The sequence below is a fragment of the Agelaius phoeniceus genome, chromosome 3 (assembly GCF_051311805.1).
Source record: "Agelaius phoeniceus isolate bAgePho1 chromosome 3, bAgePho1.hap1, whole genome shotgun sequence".
NCBI classification, from domain to species: Eukaryota; Metazoa; Chordata; class Aves; order Passeriformes; family Icteridae; genus Agelaius; species Agelaius phoeniceus.
In genome coordinates this window covers 73,088,399-73,109,158 of record NC_135267.1, presented here as the reverse complement: position 1 = coordinate 73,109,158, position 20,760 = coordinate 73,088,399, and the positions used below count along the sequence as shown (strand labels likewise).

The 20,760-nt window shown below is 46.1% G+C and overlaps 2 protein-coding genes across 2 annotated transcripts; one reads left to right on the top strand and one right to left on the bottom strand.

The window, feature by feature from the left end:
- Nucleotides 1–2,935: 2,935 nt before the first annotated feature.
- On the bottom strand, nt 2,936–8,072 carry EXOC8 (exocyst complex component 8). Its single transcript, XM_054629494.2, has 2 exons — nt 6,326–8,072; nt 2,936–5,648 (listed from the first exon to the last, which is right to left on the bottom strand). The coding sequence occupies exons 1-2, from the start codon at nt 7,847–7,849 to the stop codon at nt 5,040–5,042; spliced, it is 2,133 nt and encodes a 710-aa protein (XP_054485469.1). The 5' UTR covers nt 7,850–8,072; the 3' UTR covers nt 2,936–5,039.
- A 10-nt stretch (nt 8,073–8,082) lies between these two features.
- Nucleotides 8,083–13,400, top strand: SPRTN (SprT-like N-terminal domain). Its single transcript, XM_054629329.2, has 5 exons — nt 8,083–8,468; nt 9,625–9,724; nt 10,525–10,653; nt 11,377–11,644; nt 11,942–13,400. Exons 1-5 carry the CDS (start codon nt 8,206–8,208, stop codon nt 12,661–12,663), a joined length of 1,482 nt encoding a protein of 493 aa, XP_054485304.1. The 5' UTR covers nt 8,083–8,205; the 3' UTR covers nt 12,664–13,400.
- Nucleotides 13,401–20,760: the final 7,360 nt, after the last annotated feature.

Below are 20,760 nucleotides of genomic sequence, written 5' to 3'. Positions count from 1 at the left end.
ATCTCCAAGGTTTTGCCAAGCAGCAGTGAAGTTAACACTGCCCACTCTTCTCCCTGGTCCACCTTCCTGGTGCATTGCATTCACTAATCACGTGCCAAGATATTATTAGCACACCTGAACAAGATTCCCTAAGCTGGAGAGCCACACTGTATTTTGGGCAATCTAAGACGATGCCTCAGGGTCCAGCTCCTGCCTTGACACGAAGAGATCAATCTCTCAGCTTTTGTACCAGCTTTGCTCTTGCAGTGGCTGGTGAGAGCAGATGGAATGCAATGGTGTCTGCTTGCAGGGGGTTCCCCACAACACCGAGGGGAGGCTCCCCAGTGCACGGCTCCCGCGGGACCCCCGCTGGCGGCATTGCACCACCGCAGCTCGCTTCAGGAAATTTGGGGGCAGCTCCTCTCCATCCTCCCACAGTATCTGCCACTTGGGTGGGAAGTGAGATGCTCTGCCCATCAAAAGGAATGTGGCTATGCATGGGGAGGGAGAGAGAATAAATACCACAGGGCCTCCCTCAGATGGGTGATCTAAAATTGCCTTAAAAGTGCCCTGATCAGCCATGTGAAGCCCCAGGAAGGGCACTACTGCTCAGTGGTCAGCACAGGCCAGGTCACTTGCCAGTACTTTATCTCTGCTGTGACAAACTGAGCATATCTGTAGCAGATAATCTAGTTCAGCTTGTAACCCTGAAATTGAGAACTGTATTACAGAGCATGTTGAGACTGCTGAAGCTGTATAAGCAGTTTCCTAAATACACAAGAGGTAACAACTCTGTGTCCAAGGTGGCCAGTCAAATTCTGATCTATTACTCCAGTCAACACCCCTTGAAGACGTAAATGACATAAATCTATTTTCCCCAGTTTGAGGTGTTTCTCTCTCCACTATCCCTTAGACTTTGTAGGGATTGAAGGCATATCACAACACCTGAACCTGTGAGGAGAAAGATGTCTATGATCACAGCTGCTTGACAGATAAGCCCCATGCCAGATTTGATTTTCATCAGAGAAAATACACTGAAGAGTCTGTAAAACTATGAATAATTTTAAGTAACAGGTAACCCAGTTCAATTGAAACAGTTGGGCAGTAAAGGGAATACAAAGAGTGTGTAAGTTATAACGACAGGTAGTGGGGACCTTCTCTGCTACCATGCACTGTGAGCATGGAGTTGCACAGGAATTTCAGCCCAATATTGAAGTAAAATGACCAGAGGTCACGCAAACTTGACTTTGAGAAGTCACTAATCTGAAGATTTTACATGAGACATAAAACTGCAGTTGGGACAAGCAACTTTCTACATCTCTGCAGGGGCTTGAAGTGTAGCAGTGTTTTTCAGGCAGAACACAAGTCACATGTTGGTACCCACCTTAAAGAAAAGCAGAAAGGTGAGATACCCTAGAGGACACCTGCAGAAACACAGGTACAGAAACACCTCAGGAAAACTGGAAAACCTAAAAAACGAACAGTACAAGAATTAGAAAGTGCAGAACACAACCACTACCAAGGAATGAAAAAGTCCTGAACACAACATCTGGATAATTTTCTGTAGCATCTTCTTCCCACAGCATGCTACCCAAAACCTGCCAAGCCACACTGCAGGGCAGCACAGCTTCCATGCCTGGGCCTGCTCGCAGCCGGCTGAGTGCACAAAGCTCCACCTAGTGAGGGCACAGGCTGTACTACACATTCAGCACCCAAGGTAAGTAGGGATGGACTCCAGACACAAAAACGTCTGGAAGATAAGAAACCCTTTAGCATTACGGTGCCTCGGTGTTGATAATCCATCTCACACACACACAGAGTCCCATCAGATGAGAGTACAGCCTCTCTATGTCCACAAACACTTTCTTCCAGCCTCACCTCGCTGAAGTGACTTTGTAAGAATGTAACTGAAGTGACATCACTTGGCTTTCATCAGCTGGCTGCTGCTCACTTCTCCTTCACAAGGGACTCACCTGAAGCTCTCTGACTTCACTGGAACTTCAAACCAACATCCTCTTTCTGATGATCAAAACAAATACACCACTAGTGCTGTAGGTACAAAAGTTTTAATACATGGTCCTCACTGTTCAGAAAAGTTATTGCATTAAATTCTAATAAATAAATTTACCTGAATTTTAAAAAATCATTTTACACAATTTTGCCACAGCACCTAAAGGAAACTAGATTTTATATGCAGTTGTCTCAAAAAAACCCCAATATTAGTGCCTTCTCAAATTAGCAGAACTAGTTCATTCAGTAGTTACTGCAAATATCATTCAGTAGTTACTGCAAATCCCAACTTGAACAACACTATTGCCACAAGTGTACAGCTCAGGAAAAGGAAAGTGCCATTCCAAAAGGGAAATTTTTTAAACGATGACTCAGCATACACTGATTTTTCTCTGTTAACCAAGTTAACAAAAAAGAGTGTTTAGTTTAATTCCACACCATTTTCTTTATGCTAGTTTTTCTTTTATGATGACTTAATTAGAGTCACAAGTTACAAAATATCAATGCCACTTATAGCAGTTTATACAATCCACACCTGTTTGAATTGTGACAGGCACAAGAACATGATGTTTGATGACTCAAAGGAAAAGATTCCCTGATGCATTAAAACCAACATCGGTGTAAGCCCACTGCTCCATGGATGGCAGCAGAAACAAAATCAGCAGGCTCAGTGTGCCATGAATAGATTGATGAAGGGCTCAGTGACAGAGGCATAACAGAGCATGTGGCAAAATTACATTCTACATTTCATCTTCTGCTGAGGGTAAGCTACACCAGCTCACAATAGAAGCATGAACAGGGCTCTCCTCCTTGTCAGCCTCATGTTAATGCTTGGGAATTGGGAAACTACAATTCAGCTTCTTGGATAAAATCACCAAACATCACAATAATCAGTCTAGAGTTCCAGATCTAACCCTTCTATTGCAAACACACACACACACAAAGATAAGGCTCATCTGTATTTATTCTGCTTTCTTCCGCTGTTAAATAAAAAGAAATATATCCATGTTCACAAAAAAAACCCAAAAAACCATCTCTTCTCCCTCTCCTCCAAAATACCCATCACCACAGAGAGCTGTCATTTATAATTCACTTGAAAGTATTTCTCAGATTAGGTTTCCCACTTCAAATAGATGACAGAGATTGTATTACTTTGCTATACTTCACCAGGTTCTGATATCAGAAAGAGTTCACTACTGAAATAACACCAGTAGGACACTCTCTCTCTCTTTGACAGAACATGTTACACAAGTTCTAACTCACTGTCCCTGTCCCTTACAATAAAAGTAGAGCTATTCACTGGTTTTCAATCAATGTAAGCTGGGAGCAACAAGTTACCCTTGAAAACCATTTTGTGTGACTTTATGAGTTTCTAGCAAAAGGCCCAAACACTGAAAAGCAAGTGAGCAGAGACAAAAGGATGCTTTGCAAAATCTGACAGTTCAAAAGGCATCCAAAGAGCAAGAGAACAAAACCCAGCCACTCAAGTGGAAACTGCACTAAACTAGCATTATGAAAACAGGGAGAAATTAGGAAGCTTCAGTATAATAGTTATGCAGAATGTTTAATTAGAGATATCTTTTGTTTGTTCAGGCAGTCACAAGGCATTCATGACTATGATACAACCTGCAAGAGCTTTAATTTCAAAGTGCTACAGGAACAGGATATTTTGTTATTCCTGTTAAGGATGCTTTCTAAGGGACTGATCACAAGGTCCCTTAGCTGTAACATGATTTTCTCACAACTAAGAAAGTTTGCACAGAAGCAGAAGAAGTTTGCACAGCTTAGAAGTTGAAGCTGACACCTTTCCAAAGCCAGCCTTGACACAAGACTTGGCTTACTTTATTTTCACAGGCATACACTGCATGAGACAGCCAACACCATTCAATCCAAACATAAGAGCATTTGTATAAACTTTTCCCATCAACATTAAAATTGCCAACCAAATCCTTCTGATTTCTGCAAAAAAGATAGTTCTTCTTGCTTATTGCTGTATTACAGGAAATGATGCTAGCTCTTGCAGGAGACAGTATATATTTCAAAGTTCACATCTCTTACAAAAAGCCTCACAGTCTCTTCACCAGGTGTTGGTTCTGTATAGCAAAACTGGCATTCCATTTCTTCCAAATGAAACAGTCCCTTCAGTCCCTCTCCCTGTCCTGCATGTCTCAAGAGCATTTATGCCTGTTTACTATGGTTCCAACCAGGAGACAACAGCCCATAATTCATTTGTGACAGCACCTCAAGCAACAGTGCACACTTCACTAAATGGACGTGACCCCAATTAGATCCATGAGAAAACATGGAAGAGGAACACAAAGAGGAAGGGAAGCAATTTATTCTCACTTCTCTTGAAGCAAACTAATGGTTCTGACAGCAGGTTTGTTTTCAGACAGTTATAACTTAGGCTGACAGGCCAGCTTATTTAACAGAAGAAGCCCTTTCACCCAAATAAAAACATTTTTAATTCAATATGCCTCTGAAATGAATGAAGATAATCTCAACGTTAAAGAAAAGTCTGCATTGCTACCACAAAAATCACATTGTGCAAATCCACGTCATTTATCTGCAGTGCTGAGTCACATCTGGATGGTGGATGTGCCTTCTTGAATACCACACCCTGGGAATGCTTCAGTACTTCCCCTCCTACCAGAACACTGCCTTAAAAAGGAACTGCTAGAGTGACATGATGAGAATTGATCTTTTCCTGCCATCTGCCGTACATGTATGTAAGACTTTCACAAACAACTGGCCAAAATTTGTGTATTACAGTTAATTCCCAAGTCACAAATACTACACAAACCTTTCATTCAGGATATGCTGTCCAAGGACACGTGACCTCCACCTTCTCACTTCCCTACACCCCATCCACCAAGTAAAGCATTGCATGCTTGCAGGGATTGATTCAAAGTCTTCAGCTTCTGGAATGCAGCAGACAAGAGTTCTGCATCTTTCAGGGACTCAAAAAACCCCAGTTTAGTTCATCTGCTCAATGTACAACATGTTCAGTAAGTGCTGCCACCTCGTTCCCGGGAACAGTTAGGTTCACTTCACACCACAGAGGTGGTACTTTCCGGATTTACACGCATCAGTCTTGAGGCATTTCTCAGATCCTGTAGCTGCTTGGCTGGTTTTCCAACTCCTTCCTCAAACCTTTTTTCCACAACAGGAAGGACAGTTTCATAAAGGAAAGAGGCGTTCTGCCTAATGAATGCTTTCTTCTCAGGGTCCTGTTCACACCGTAAACTGTAGTCAACATGCTGGACAGCCACCAGGATGATTTCCACCAGGCTCTCCAGGAGAACCATATGCAGCTCTGGAAAATAAAGCTTTAATGCTTCTTCCAAGAAGGCCATAGTCTGCTTAGTGAAAGCTACTACAGTGTAACTGAGGTTGACCCAGCAGTCATCACCCGTGTATTGGTCAAAATTGCCCACTCCACAGCTCCTCATCTCCTCCCTGAGCTTCCCCAGAGCCTCCGGAGTCATCAGGTTCATCTTTCTCCACATCTCTTCAGAGTTGCGGTGCTTGGTGGCCTCGATGATGATATCCTTGTAGCTCTGCAAAGCACCTTTGATATCCTTCACCAGGAGGGCGTGAATGATGAAGGTGAGATCCAGTCCAATCTCACTCAGCTGCTTGCAGTGCTCTTTAGCCACCTGGGATAAGAAGAAAAGCAATGTTATGGTTATTACTGTGTTGTTATTACTACGCAGGCTCCCTTTACATTTTACACATTTATCGAATGTATCTCAGAAAACTGAGAAGGGTTACTCATACTTACTTCTCGTGCTTTAAGAATCTCATTTACGAGAAATTAGTAACTGAAAGATACACCCTGGCTGTCAAAAATACTCTGGACAATTTCACTATATAACCCACATACATAAGCTTTTTTTTCCCCCCCCTCCCAATTAGCAGCTGAAAGAAAGCATAACCTGAGAAAGTTAGTCTTGCAAAAAAAGTATGAAAATGTAGCTAAGGACAGCCTTGGAAAACAAAGAGAAAATTTTGAAGTACTTATAATTCAGGTGTGGCTTATGTAAATTTTAGGACCTCCTACTAGTTAAAGGCAAATTAAGAATCAACACATTTTGTATTCTTGATAAAGGCAGGGTTTTCCTTGACACGTATTATAACCTTAAGGCTTTCCTCTGTTAAACTGAAAAAAAACAAACAAACCTCAAATGAATATTAATCTTTCAACGCAGAAAACCTCTCTGGAGACACACACAAGAGTCAACAACTAAACTAGAGTTAGAAAAGAGACTTTAAAGCTTTGAAGCCTTTGTTTCATCTGCTGTGCCCCACCACCCCCCTCTTCGGACTCTCTTACCTTGACACACTCTGCCGCAGTTGACAAACTCTCTTTGCTATCAAATACTTGCTTACTGAAGGCATCTACAAACATCCTCATAGACGAGCGCGCCCAGACAACGAAGGCCGAGTAGCAGCCGTTGTTGCCGGCGAAGTCCGTCTCAAACTCCCTGGCCGTCTCCAGGAGGCTGGTGAAGAAGACATGGCAGAGCTTGTGGATGTAGAGCAGCGTGGCGCCCTCGATGCGCAGCTGCCGGATGGCCGTCTGCACGGCGGCCGCCCGGTTCTTCAGGAACAGCTCGCAGGCCTTGGTGGACTGGCCCAGGCGGATGAGCTGGGACACGGCTCGGCGGGTGGCCCGCGGCCCGCCTCGTAGCGAGCGGTCCGGGGACAGCTCGAACACCAGCACATCCGTCAGCTGCCGGACGCGCTCGTCCACCTTGGCCCGCAGCTCCTTCACGGGCTGGCTCACGGGCTTGTCCGCCAGGTACTCGTTCAGTTTATCCAAGAGATCCACCGCCCCCTCGAAGTCCCGCTGAGCAATGCAGACGTCCAGGTCCTCGGGCAGCTCCTGGATCCACTCAAGTGAGAGGTCAACGACCTCCTCCTCAGCGGAGGGCTCATCCTCCTCCTCCTCGTCCTCATCCTCGTCGAAGGGGTTGGTGGATTCGGGGGGCGTCGGGGCGGGCCGGGGCAGCGCCTCCTGCTCCAGGCGTCGCTTCTCGCTGAGGGCGCGATTGCGCTTGGTCTCCTCCAGCACCTCCAGCCACTCCTTCTTGATCTTGGCGTTCTCAGCCTGGAAGATGCGGCTCTCGGGGAACATGAGCAGCTTGAACATGTCCTTCATAGGCGGGTTGTCCTTGACGTTGACCACGGCCAGCCCGTCCAGGGGGTACAGGGCGTCGTAGCGGTAGGCGCCGCGGCGGTTGGGCAGGGCGGTGGCCACGAGCAGGCAGTCGTTCATGAGGAAGGCGTGCACCCGCTGGATCTGCGCCATGTGGTCGGCGTCGTATTCCACCAGGTCGCCGTTGTAGACCAGGTACTTGCCAGGGCTCTCGGGGAGGAGGTCGCGGCAGCCCTCCACCTTCTCCAGGAGGGTGGTGAGGGTGCGCTGCCGCCCCTCCTCGTTGGCCGCCGCGTCCTTGGCCGACAGCGGCAGGAAGGGGTCGGCGGCGGCGGCGCGGCGGGCGCCCAGCGCGGGGTCGTCGCGGTCGGCCTGGAGGAGCAGGGCCTGGGTGACGGCCTCCATGATGCCCTTCTGCTCGGTGAGGATGTGACTGAGCTGGTACATCTCGCTCTCCAAGTAGCTGATCTCCCGCGCCGTCTCGATGAACTGCCGGTAGTTTTGGTAGACGTTGCGCTTCAGGCTCTGCGCCGTCTCCTCGCTCAGCGCCTGGATGCGCTGCCGGTGCTCCTGCAAGTCCCGGTCCCCGTCCGACTGCTGCGACAGCTGCTTCACGTACTCCCCCGCCGCGAAGCCGCCCGACTCCAGCTGCCGCCGCAGCCGGCTCCCGCCGCCGCCCTCGCCCAGCGACAGCGCCATGTCCGCGCCGCAGCCGCCGCCGCCCGGTACCCGCCCCGCCGCTACCGGGGACACGACACCGCGCCGCGCCTGCGTCCCGCGGCTCGGCGGCAGGAGCGGCTGCCAGCGGTGACGCGATGGGGCCGCGCCGGGCGGGGTGGGGATGGAAGGAAGGAAGGAAAGGACAGGAAGGGAAAGGAAGGGAAGGGAAGGGGAGGGAAGGGAAGGGAAGGAAGGGGCGGAGGCGACGGCGACGGCGGCGGCGCGCGCACTCGGAAGGACGCGGCGGCAGCAGCCCGCGGGTCGGTGCTGCGCCTGCGCCGCGGTGCTGCGGTTTCCGGTGGCGGCGGTGCCGGCTGAGGGCAGCCGCGCTCGGGATGGAGGACGAGGATTTCTTGTTGGCGCTCAGGCTGCAGAGGGAATGGGAAGAGCAGGACAAGGCGGCGGCAGCGGCGGCAGCAAAGCGCCCTGATGTCTCTCCGTACCGCTCGTCCCTCCGCCCGCTGTCGGTGGTAGATGAGGCGTGGGAGCTGCTGGACCCCAGCCCCGACGTTCATGGCCTGTTCGTGCACTTCAACCAGACGCTCTTCTGGGGCAAGCTGGAGGCTGTCACGGTGTCCTGGAGCCCCCGCATGACCAGGTACAGCACCGCGGGGGTGGGGCCGAGTTCCCGGCGCTGCCCTGTCTTGGGGGCGGTCGCACGGCCGGGCAGGCAGGCCGATCCTTGTGTTTCGGGCGCGGTTTGGGGGCGGCGGGAAGGGCCGGCACCCGTGGAGCCGCAGCGTGTGGCTGCCAGTGTCGGGGAGGAGCTGCCACTTGTCACTGTGCTGCTCCTCGCTGTGCCCCGCCAGCGCCTTGCTGGTGCCATGGCTTCTCTTCCCGGGCACGGGGATGTTCCGCATCTCTGGCAGAGCCCGTACGGCGGGACAGGAGTTGGTCGCTGTCGTTGTCTCCCTTGCCTTGCATCTGCCGTCCCTAGCAGCCATCAGTGGCTTTCCCCGGCGTGCAGGCAAGCCGGAGGGATGTTAGAATGGAAGAAATGACTTGGTCTTAGATGGTGTGTGTGGAAACCTCACGTACTCGTGTTGCTGCTCTGGTTCTCAGTCTTTATGATAGTTTTACTGCAGGGCAGATCGGCAAATATCAACCAATAATAGTATATTCGAAAAATGTAGAATGGGCTAGGAAGGGGGGTATAGAAGAAAGCTGAGGTTAAACAAACCCAGGAATCTTTGAAGTGCAGTCTGCAGTTCTGCAGCAGATGCAGTTGCTGGCAGCTGGAGTCCTGCCACTTCTTATCCTCTGCTGGCTGCAGTATTCTTTAGGCATTTGGAAATAGTTGGATACTGCACTGATAGAGAACTAACTCAGTAGGACTAACACTGACAAAAAAAGGATTAGTGCACAGAAGTGGAGGTATATGTAGATTCAGTATGAGCCAAAAGTTGATGAAGGGTGGGGAGTGAAATTGAAACAACCAGCAATTAAGTCAGCGTTTGCTGCTGTGACTCTCTAGCCTCCGTGCTTTGTATTTTAGTCCATCACAAGTTCTAAAAGAAATATTCTTCTGCTTTCAAAACAGGTTTTTCTACTCTAAGGAACTTGTGGAATTTTTTTTTTTTTTTGCTTAACAATGCTAAGTTTTTCAAGTAACTACTCAAAGTGATTTTACTCCATGTTCTAAGTGACCTAGCATGTGTTTGCAGGGGATGGCATTTTAACTTAAATTCTCAGTTTTTTTCATGTGCTACAAAATCAAATAGATTGTCATATTTTCTTTCTTCTTTTCCTTTCAGCTCTGCTGGTATCTGTTCATACCACGAGAGAAGTGGGCTGTGTTCCATTCGTCTCAGTGAGCCGCTTCTAAAGCTGCGGCCGAGGAAGGACCTTGTGGAGGTATTTGAAGGTGGCTCATGAACCGGCACATAAAGTGTGTTGTGCCCACCCCCCCACTTCGTACAAACATTTTAGGTTTCATAGTGGGATTCTTTTATGCAGCAACTTATATGTCATGAAATAGTGGTGGCTTTACTGTTAGGTTTGTGTGGCTTGTATTGCAGTACCATGGTAATCTTCAGTTTTATGTTTCTAAGTAGGCAAATCCAAGTAGAAGTCTAAAGTAGCTAGTTTATTTTATTTTATTGACTTTATATAGAGAAAAAAACACCCCAAGTTTTTTAACTCCTAAATTATCCTTTAATATTCAAAGCAAACGTGGACTGTAGTTTCTAAAAGGCCAACAGCAGAAAATAAGGATATAGGACATGACTTAAACGTGACATTTTGTTGCTCTTTGGGCCTCTGCCGGAGCTGCTGCTTTGAGCTGGCTGAACATTCAGATTTGCCTAAGAACAGAAATGCTGTAGAGTTTCAGCTTGCTCAGAAGTGGCTCTTTTTTGGGGGTATGTAGGGCATGATGTCTTTAAAGATGTAATTTAAGTTTGAGGAGTATTTCTCTTTTTTTGGAATGCTGCTTATTGGAGTGACATTGTGCAGCATGTTTTAGTGATGTGGGAATAGGGGTAATTTGGTTTGATAGATCAATTATGTTTTTAGGACCCAGACCGAATATGTGAATAATCAAAGATAAGATCAGTAACCACAATCAATGTGGAAGAGTAAAATACTTGCAGCTCAACCATGAAACTGAAAGTGCAATGCTTTTCAGTGACTGTCTAATGGTTGCATCATTGCAGACACTGTTGCACGAAATGATCCATGCCCTGCTCTTTGTTACTCATAACTACAAAGATCGTGAGTCTCATGGACCGGAGTTCTGCAAGCACATGCGTCGCATTAATCTCTTGACTGGAGCCAATGTCACAGTAAGAATAATCCTCTCCACCTGATTTAATAGAGCTTTCTTCCTGGTTTGCTGTTTCAGTTGACTGGTGCAGAATAAGTAATGTTCTTATCAGACACTCCACAGTTGGTACCAATACAAATTTGCATCCAAGTGTGTGCTAGTTCCATAGTTATTTGTTGGGGGTGGTGGTGGTGGGAACAGGTTGAGGATGATGTGGTGAGCTGTTAGTGATGTAATTTTCAGGTATGTTGTCTGTAAGAATTTTTCTTTTAAGCTTTTTTGTGGTAAACTAGAAAGAGCTTAAATGGTAGCAGGGAAAGAAGTGATCCATGTGAAGTGTAGTCAATAGAGGGTAATGATATTTATGTTAATATTTAAAAATAATGTGTCTAATAAGATCAATTAAGATAATAGCTGAAAGGAGAATGCATTACTGGTATTGTTTGCAATGCATTCTAGGTGAAATTGTAGATAAATTTCCAAACTGATTTTATTGCCGTTGCAACCGGGACGTACTCCTCCACATTCTTTTTTAAAGCTTTGTTTTAATGATAGCTAAATGTTGATCAAATTTTACTCAGGTCTAGCTCTTTTAACTGCTAATATAAAAATCACACTAGCAGTGGAAGGAATTGAATGGAAATAGATTATTAAAAAAATATTATAGAGCTAGTGATATAAAATTTGTAACTTCATGAATGACTGGTTTTTTGTGGGTTTGTTTTTTTGTTTTTTAACACAGATCTATCACAATTTTTATGATGAGATTAATTTGTACCGCCAGCACTGGTGGCGATGCAATGGCCCCTGCCAGAACAGAGCACCTTACTTTGGGTACGTGAAGCGCTCCATGAACAGAGCACCCTCTGCACATGACTTCTGGTGGGATGAACATCAAAAGACCTGTGGGGGCACATTCACTAAAGTGAAGGAGCCAGACAAATTCTCAGAGAAGTCCAAGCAGAAAACTCAGACAGCAAAACCTCCACATTTCAAGTCAACTAACAAAGGTATTTTATAATTTTTTTTTCTTTTCTGAACTGATTTTTGTCCAGACGTTTTCTTAAATGAATATGGACCCAACAGTACATAAGCTTGGTTTAGATGTTGCTGTTATGTAGCCAAAGAACAGGGCCTGTTTGTTTGTGCACTCCTAGGCTGCTCCTCAACTGAATTGTCTGCAAAAAGTTTTGTTTGATGCATTATTTTCAAGCAGCTGATTTTTTTGTGTGTGAAGCACCTCAAATAATAAGCCCATGATTTTTTAATGAAAAAAATATTAACTTATTTTGAATCTGATCTTGCAGGCAAGACAGAAATGCATGGTGATTGCAAAGACCCAACTCCTTTTAGTGGGAGGGGATATCGGCTTGGAGGAGGAGACGGTGTGCTTTCAGAGAAAAACACCAACGCCAGCAGCTCCACTGCAAACAGTGAAGCACACGGCTCACTGCATCGTTCAGCAGTAAGGACAACACCAATCCCTAAAAAGGAGATTAAACTGGAAAAATCACCCCATGGCAGCATCTTTCCGCTTCGTACCAATGGTGCCAGTGAGAAGAGCAGCTCAGCTTTGCAGCGTGAGTTTCCAAAACCCTCTGCTGCTGATGCAGAAGATGATGAGAACGACTGGGGGTTGCCTGCCAGGATGGCTCGTGTTGCTGAAGGAACATCAAGCCAAGGCTCACCAGCTGGCAAGAGGGCTATGCCATCTTCTAGCTGGTCACCAAAACGAATTTGTTTGGAGCAGACCCCAAGAGCTCAGGGTGCATCTAAGAATGTGTTAGAACGTGTTAATACGCTGCAGCAATGGCCGAAAAAGGAAGACAAAACTGCCTTTGAAAAGTATTTCAACAAAAAGGGGGGGACTGATGTCACTACAACTACAAAACCTAGAGCTGAATTTACACAGTCCTCTGCAAGTCCTAGCAATCCTGTGAGGCAGGAGAGAACAGTCAGTTGTCCTGTCTGTGAGACTGATGTTTTGGAATCTGAAATAAATGAACATCTTGATTCTTGTCTTTCGTAGAACAGCAGAAAGTTTCTTAAAAAGATAAACCAGGGCTGGAAACGTTGTTTGAAAGGTAATTTTTGCTCAGGGTTTGCTTAGCTGTGGTTAAACTCCATGTGCCTGTTCTGAAATGGAATTTAAAATGTAGCTGACCTCCATATCCTCACAGTAGTAAGTAAAAATTGTGTAGAATGCTGCTAGGAATACTGGTAAAGACTGTTCCTGGACATGTCATAAAAGCTTTCATGATTTCCCAGTTAAACTTCCTTCAAGTGCTATACAGGACAAATTAGGATTAAAGTGACATGACCTGCCAGTCTTTATTTTGCTTCTTCTGGAAGCCAGCCAGGTTCATGGTTAGCAGGCCAGTCAGTTGAGTACTAAAGCCATTGTGCCATGAGAAGTTATGAGTGCCAGCCACGTGTTTTCTATGTGAGCTGCCTGAAATGTTCTCTTGGTGCACTAAGGTGTTTCATGGGTTAAGCATTAAACAGTGTGATTCCTTACAATCAGTGAAACTGATTGAATTTGTTTTATATAAAAATTGTTTTATATAAATAGCTTTTAAACAAAATAGTTTTATATCTTGTTACTGTAATTTTCAATGGCTGTACATGTTTACAGTTTTACTGCTGCTCTCTTAACTCACTTTAAATGCTTCATATTTTAAAAAATATTGGCACTACAGAAATTTAATGTAAATTACTTTGTTCTTGCATACTCTGAATAAATTGTTACTGAAGTTTAAACTTCCACTAAGCCTGACCGTTTTGTGTCACTAACCAGTGGGTTCACCTGTATATAACAGTCTTGTTTATTAGAGCCTTTCTGTATTAACACTTTTCCTTCTTAATTCCCTGTAAAAACAGGTGCTGGTGAGTACAGATTGCATCAACTGCTGCTTTCTCCATCCTGTTTTTAAAACAGTTTCACTATTGTTGCACTTCTGTGAAAAATTTTAGGAATACTGATAGTAAAACTTGCTTTGCCATGTTAATTTTCCATACTTCCTTCTTAAAGCTGCAGCCATCTATCAGTGTTTCCAGTGATACTTGACATTTTCAAGGACAGGACTACCAATAAATATTTGTATTATCTTATGTTTTTTTAGATGAGGGTGGGAGTTGCACCACAAAGCATCTCTCACATCATAAAGCATTTTTGAGAGGTATTTCCATTAAAATTGCTCTCTGCAGTTTCCTCATTTGAATTTCCTACTGTGACAGATGTGAGTAAAGGAGAAGGACTGTGGGTATTGTTAAATGTGGGGATTTTTCCTAATGTCTTCTTTTACTTCTGAATTGTTCATTTGAATAACAAACAGAAAACAAATGAAGAATTTAGTGAATAGTGTAGCCTCTTGAGGGAAGATGAGCTTAAGCTGTAGGCAAGTCTGTCCCTCATATACACGTCCTAAAATAGATCATTGTCCAAACAATTGAGCAATTCTGGATTAGCTATGGAAAAATAGCACCTCTGCCATGTGTTTTTACAAGGAAGTATTCTAAGACTAGGATCTCTTTTATCCAGAGAGGAAGGCTTTGCAGTTACTATTTATTGCAGGCTGTTACTAATGGGTCATGGCCACCTTCATTTTGGGTATGTTACTACAAATGCTGTTTCTGTAAAATGTTGTGCTTGAATACAGTGTCCTGCCCAAAAGAATAACAATGACTACCAGTATGTTTTTTAAATACGCTGCTCAATTTGGGTCAAAGATGAGAAATTCCATCCTCTCTATCAGTTGTCTTTGTCCTTGAGTGAGTTTAGATACTGCCTGGAACAACACATGCTGTCAGTGAGCCTTGAACAAACCCACTTCACTGAAATGCAGCGTAAGTTGCCTGAATGGAAACTTGAGAAACAAGTTAATAGACTCGATTTTTGAGGCAAGGCAGCTATGAAGGAGGGTCAAGTGTGTGTGTGCATTTTGTCAATAGAAGGTTCTGCAAACCAAAGGAAAAAGCCATCTCATTTTGTGGTGACCTGCTAGGATTGCTCTGGATAATTCAGAGAGCAGTTCCAGAGGTTAAAACTACCTAAGTGGGAGTTACTTGGCCCTTTCATTATTATCATAAGAGACTGCACTTCAGTTGCCTTGAAACTGGTTATCAGCAAGAAATCCTGAAGGTCGCATGTTAGCAAGTATTTTTTACTTTATGGAAATGTTATCTAGGAAGTTTTCATAACACTTGAGTTCTGATGAAGCAGTGGGAAGAATTTTTCTCAGGGCTCCTAAAATGTATTAGTATCTTGCAAGAAGATATGCAATATAAATAGTCTGGTTTAGAACACATTCTAACAGCAACAGTGTGCGTTTATGTCTTCTTTAGTCCAACCTCTATTTGTTTTCACCTGGCATATTTGGGTCACATGGGAGAAGTGTATTCTCCCAGCCACTTCAACCCTGATGCCTGTGCATAAGCTGATGAGGAGGCTATTTACAGTGGGGTGGAAGCAGGTCCCTCAGGCAGGGCAGGGCCTGCTGCTCAGAGTGTGGAACCAGGAACCTGTTACCTGAGCCCCCTTTCTAGGAACATTTCCCAAGAGAACAACCAGAGAAATATTGCTCATTTGGAACAGGCTGTGCTACCTGCCTCTGGGCCAATTTAATGAATGAAGGTCACCAAGTAATAATCTAGTACAAAATTAAAGGCTAGAGAGGGCTTAGACATAACTGGACAAGAAGTGAGTAGTAATTCCTGAGGTGCAAAGTAGCTATTCAAACTTCAAACTTCCCTTGCTGCAGCAGGAGGACACTAAATAGCTTGTGAGGTTTTCTTCCTCGCGTGTTCTTCTGGAGCCCCTCAGTTCTCCTGCATTTTCCATACACACAGCATCTCTTCAAGTAAAGCAAGATAGACTTTACTGAAGGGTTAACAGCAAGAAGGCATCAACAACAAGTTTCTGAGGAAAAAGAATGATGGACATCTCTTCCAAGTGCGTGGAGCAGTCCATGGTGATGGTGGGATGATGCAGACTGCTCTGGCTGGAGAATGTTAAGAAGCTGCAGTTTTCCTCAGCACTGCTGCGTCTGGTCATCCTAGAACACCATCTCTGTGCCTTTTGAATCTTGTCACCTTAAATTGAAAGGCCATAAAAGGTTGGACTGGGTGACCTTGTGAGGTTACAGCTGGCCCACATCCATCCCCCTGTGAGCATGTTTTTGCTGCCTGACGTGGTGAAGGCAGCAGTGCAACCCCTGGTCTCCAGCAGCTGCTCCCTAACAGACAGCCAGTGTTCGTCAGTTTTACACTCCAAACTGAAATACCCAAGTTCTTACTTGCATCTGGATTACTACAGCTCTCTTGAAGCCTTGGGATTTAATAAACTATTTTTAAAAATATGAATGTAAATCTCTGCATAAAAATTACCCTTGAAGTGTGGTTTGTGGACAGACAGGCCATGAAAGAGACTTGCATTTCACTATATGTGAAAATATGTGTGTGTGATTTCATAGGTATAGAAAAAAAAGAGCCAAGACCCCAGGAGCGCTGTGTGGAGCTTTGGGATCCTTCACCAGGCCGTTAGGTGGCACTCCTTGCACGTAAGGAATTCTAATTTCGTCCTCTCTAACCTGTGCGGGGACAGAACAGAGTACAGGATTGCAGGCTCGTGTTTCGCCTACCCTGCACTCCAGGCTGAACGTGGACCAGCAGCAGCCCTGACTGGACCACAAACAAGCTAAAGGAGGAGGAATAGTGGTGGTGGGAGGGAAATACCTGCAACTAGCTGGAAAATGAAAAGTAAATTCACAGCTAACTAGATTCCGTGAGTGATTCTTTAACTTTGCTGCAAGAAGGAAGGGAAGGAAGGGAAGATGAGAGAGTAGCTCAGGGGTCAGGAGTAAGCCCAAAGGCACCCTTTTGTGGGTTACAGATACTGCACTGCTTGCATCCATTGCAGTGACAAAGCTAATTTTCTGTCATCGTTTGGCATCAACACGGCTCTGCAAGAGATGCAGGACAGAGTTTTAGGAAGTCAGAGGGGTTTATAAAACACAGAACTCCTGTGCTTGGCTAAGCCAGGGAGCCAGAGGGGTGTAACAGGCCCAGGGGAGGGTAGTGTACTACAGGTGTGAAAGCTTAAATGGGATGTGTCCATGGCCTTAATTCCTGTTTCCTTTTAGCTTCTGCCAGGCCAGGCTGCTTTAAGACTAGATTAAATTTCTAAGCAGGTGCAGCAGCTTGGCCTCAATAGCTCACCCTGTCTCTGTTCCAGCCATCACCTTTCATTTACATAATTTCACCTGCTTTTTTGCCTTAGTATGTCTTGGACGTGATATTTCCTAAACTGTGTAACAAAGAAGTTTTGAAGGGGCAAAATCCAACAAGTCAAGTATTTGGCTTCACCATTGCTTAATTTTTCTTTAACTGATGTCAATCTCTGGATCATTGTTTTTGTGTTTACTGCAAGTACCTTCTCTTCAGAGTTCAGTGAAGGCCTGCTACAGGATATCAGCTGTAGGAATATGGTTTAGTTGGAGGTTTTAATTCTTCTTGTGGCTTCAGTAAGCAATTTACAATGGCAGGAATGGACAAAGGGCCTCTCTGCTCTCACCCTGCTTTCTCCCCACTGCTTTGCTGCCCTGCCTTTGTCTTCCCACTGCCACTGGTCTCTTCCCTGGAGCATTCCAGTAATGATCAGCTTTCTTCCCCAAAGGATCCCCTCGGTGGGTGTGCTGCCACTGATCCATAAGCAGTTTTTGATTCACTGGGAAGATGCTGTGTTTGGAGGCAGGCACAAAGCTGAAGTGCAAGGGACTCACTTGGAAGGTGCCCTCCTGCAGATGCCAGTGCAGCCTCTGCAGGGTGGGACAGGGCCTGGCTGCAGCACCAACACCAAGAAAAGCAAGAAAAGCTCCCTGGTGTGTCACAGCACCAAGAGCAAGAGGAGCTCCCTGGTGTGTCACAGGAGCACGGGGTTGGGCACGGGCTGCTCCGGGTACTGCGGCTCTGGAAGGACATGGCACAGATCTGGGCTCTTCTGGCAGATGGCAAACAGAAACATATCCAAAGGGAAGAGTCATCCTGAGGATAAGCTAGCATCCCAGGGGCTTCAGAGAGGATGGCACTTGTACCAGGTGCCAGGAGTATGGACAGCTGCAAGTAAGGGACTCCAGTCTTAAATCTGCTCTGTTCCCCAGACTTTGCTGCTAAGAATCCTTTGGCTTGTTCCTTTGGTTTACATTGAGCAGTACCTACATGGGAAATTTAACTAAAAGAAGAGAAAAATCTTCTTTCAGCAAGGGTGGCTGAACATGGGAACAGGTTTTCTGCAGAGATTGTGGAGGGTCCATCCTTGAAGATACTCAAATCCCAGCTGGACATGGTCTTAGGAAGCCGGATTTGGGTGACCTTGTTAAAGGGCAGGAGAGCTGGACCTGACCACCTTCAGGAGCCCCTTCCCACATAAACAGCCCTGGGTTTCCACCTGACAACCCCAGGAGCACTTCAGGTCAAATTGAAATTACAGCTGAAGGCAATTAAAGTCCACCTGCTTGCCCTTGCCCTGGTATATCCAGAGGTGCTCACACCATCTCTGACCAGCTGAGCATTTCTTCCTCTCCTGCAAGGTTTGGTGTGGGCAGCTCTCATCACTGCCACCATGCAGACCCTGGGCATGGGGAATAAGTCTGTCACATCAGAGACTGGGGGACTTGAGGCAGGAGCTGGGCAGGTGCCATGACACAGGGACAGGTACAAGGAAGCTCTGCCCTGCCAAGCCTAATTGCTGAATCCTCTCCAAGTCATGCTGTGGGGGGGAGGATTATCAGCCCTGCAGACAGCACAAATGAAAACTCAGACTTAATTAACTTTGAATGTACCTAGAAGAGATTTAGAATGCCAGAAAAGCATCCCATGAGAGGAAATAGGAGGTATTTCTTGCACTGCAAAACCCTAAGTCTATCCAAGCTATCACGCAGCATTTCCCAGGCAATATGGCAGAGTTAAGACAACTCTGCCAAGAGGTCTCACTGCTGACATTTGGGCTTAGGCTTGGGCCATGAAATGCAATGTTGCTAAAGCAGATACACATCCCAAGTGGTAAGAAATGCCATGACTTTGGAGCTGTTTGCAAGGTGTTAGAGACACAAGCATTGAACACAAGCATCCCCTGAAGGAATGGGGAGCCCTCACTTTGAAGGAAAACACTGAAAAGTTGCTGCCTTAATGCCACCTTCCTTTTAATCCTTGTACAGGTCCCATAAATGTTATCTTCTCCAAACCAGTTCTGCAGCACTCCCACCCTAAACCAATGCCTCACATCCCCAGCTGTGCACACACTGAACCATACAGAGGCTGCAGTCAGTCCATGCACACCCTGCAGCAGACATGGAGGGAAACACTGCCTTAACTTCTTCAGAAAGAGAAGAGGGATGAGAGGCTTCTGCTGTTGGGCAAGCATCCTCACCCAGCTATGAATTGTTACAGGATGGGTTGATCCCAATACTCAGCATGTTTTCACATGTGGATATGGGTGTGTGCTGAAGTGACACCATTTTTAGGAGACTGACAAGTAGATGTCCTGTCCAACAATTTTCAGTTCTCCTTCTCTCTACTTCTTTTCAGCAGAAAGACTGCCCTAGCCTGGCGTGAAGCTGTTGCTGGGTGGTTGTTGCATGCATAAATGCAGTGCCAGGTGAAGGGTTTGTCCCATGAACTGCCACAGTTCAGCTGTGTCGTGTATGTCCTCACCAGCTCTGTGAAGGACAAGGAGCAATTCAGGGTTAGTTGGCCTCCCAGAGACAGTCAGCAGCTTAGCACACAGAGCTTCTGTCAGGCAGCACCACCTCAGGGTGGGCAGCAGCACCAGCCAGAGCCTGTGCTGCCAGCCATGATTGTAGCCACTATTCTCAGGGCACTTTGTGCAGCCAGAGCTCGGGTAGCACCTGACCACCTGGAGAGGCAGCCACCAGGCTGTGACCAGCTGTCATCTCACAGAAAAAACCCCACCCCAAGTGTTTTCCTCGGCCAAGCATGTTACAATTTTCTCCAACCCCCACTGGAGGGACACAGCAGGAGAGAAAGGCCTGCAGCTCATTTGACAGCAGGTGGGAGATTTGACAGTGCTTGGGGAGCCCTGGAAGGATGCAAGAGCACTGGGGTAGCAAGGGGCTGGAGAGGCCCCCAGGCACATGTGGGAGCAGAAATGGCAAGGGCAGGTTGGAAGCAGAGCAGTTGCTCTCCAGGCACTCACACATGAGGCAATGAGGATATTTTCAAACCTACTGTGAGCACTGGAGGTGTAACCACCCCAATCCCACTCTCCCCACTCCTCCATCCCCGCCCCAGTGAATTTTTGTGTCACACAGCATCCTCCCCCCTGTGAGACAGCGGTGTGTCTCTGTCACCTCTGGACACAAATAACATGTTTTTCTGCTTTGGGAGGAGGCCTTGTCCTGGCTGTGACACAGCAGGACCCCACCTGCTGTCTCCAGTCCCAGGAGCCTGAAGCATTCCTGCATGCCACTCCTGGTGTTCCAGGCACAGCCTGGCCACAGCTGGCCCCTCGCTCCCCACCTGCCCTCCTGGATTTGTGTAAGCCTTGGCTTTATCATGAAGTACGTGCTCTCCTTTCTCATCTCATTGCATAATGTTCCATGGTTGCAGAGCTACAGCAACTCTCAGCTAGATACAGTCATTTCCTAATGTGCTGTTTTAAATAAAGGGTTAAAAAAGCCCAAAAAACAAATCCAACAGCTATAATGTTCCTAACGTGCAGGTGGGAAAAAATAAAAGTAGCCAAAGAAGTTTCAAAATTGCTACCTACAGAAGTTCTTCTAGATACAAGAAATATTTGGGATTGAACAGAGTTAACTTTGTAGTTTCTGCTTGTTCATTAAAACATGACTGTGCAGAACACGTGTCCAGCACCACATTACTCACTATTATGTTGTGGCTGGGGAAGGGGAAGCAAAGGGAAAATAAATATGCCTAATGTGACAGCTCAAACTTTGCTCTTTGCTATCAACAACACCATCAACTGGACTCTAATCTCAGAAAACAGATTGTTATTAGCCACGGCCCTCTGGCAAACATTAGCGGTGTCCACAATCACATTTTCCCTGAGGAAATATTCTCTTTGACGTCCAAAGATGTTCTCAAGTGCTCC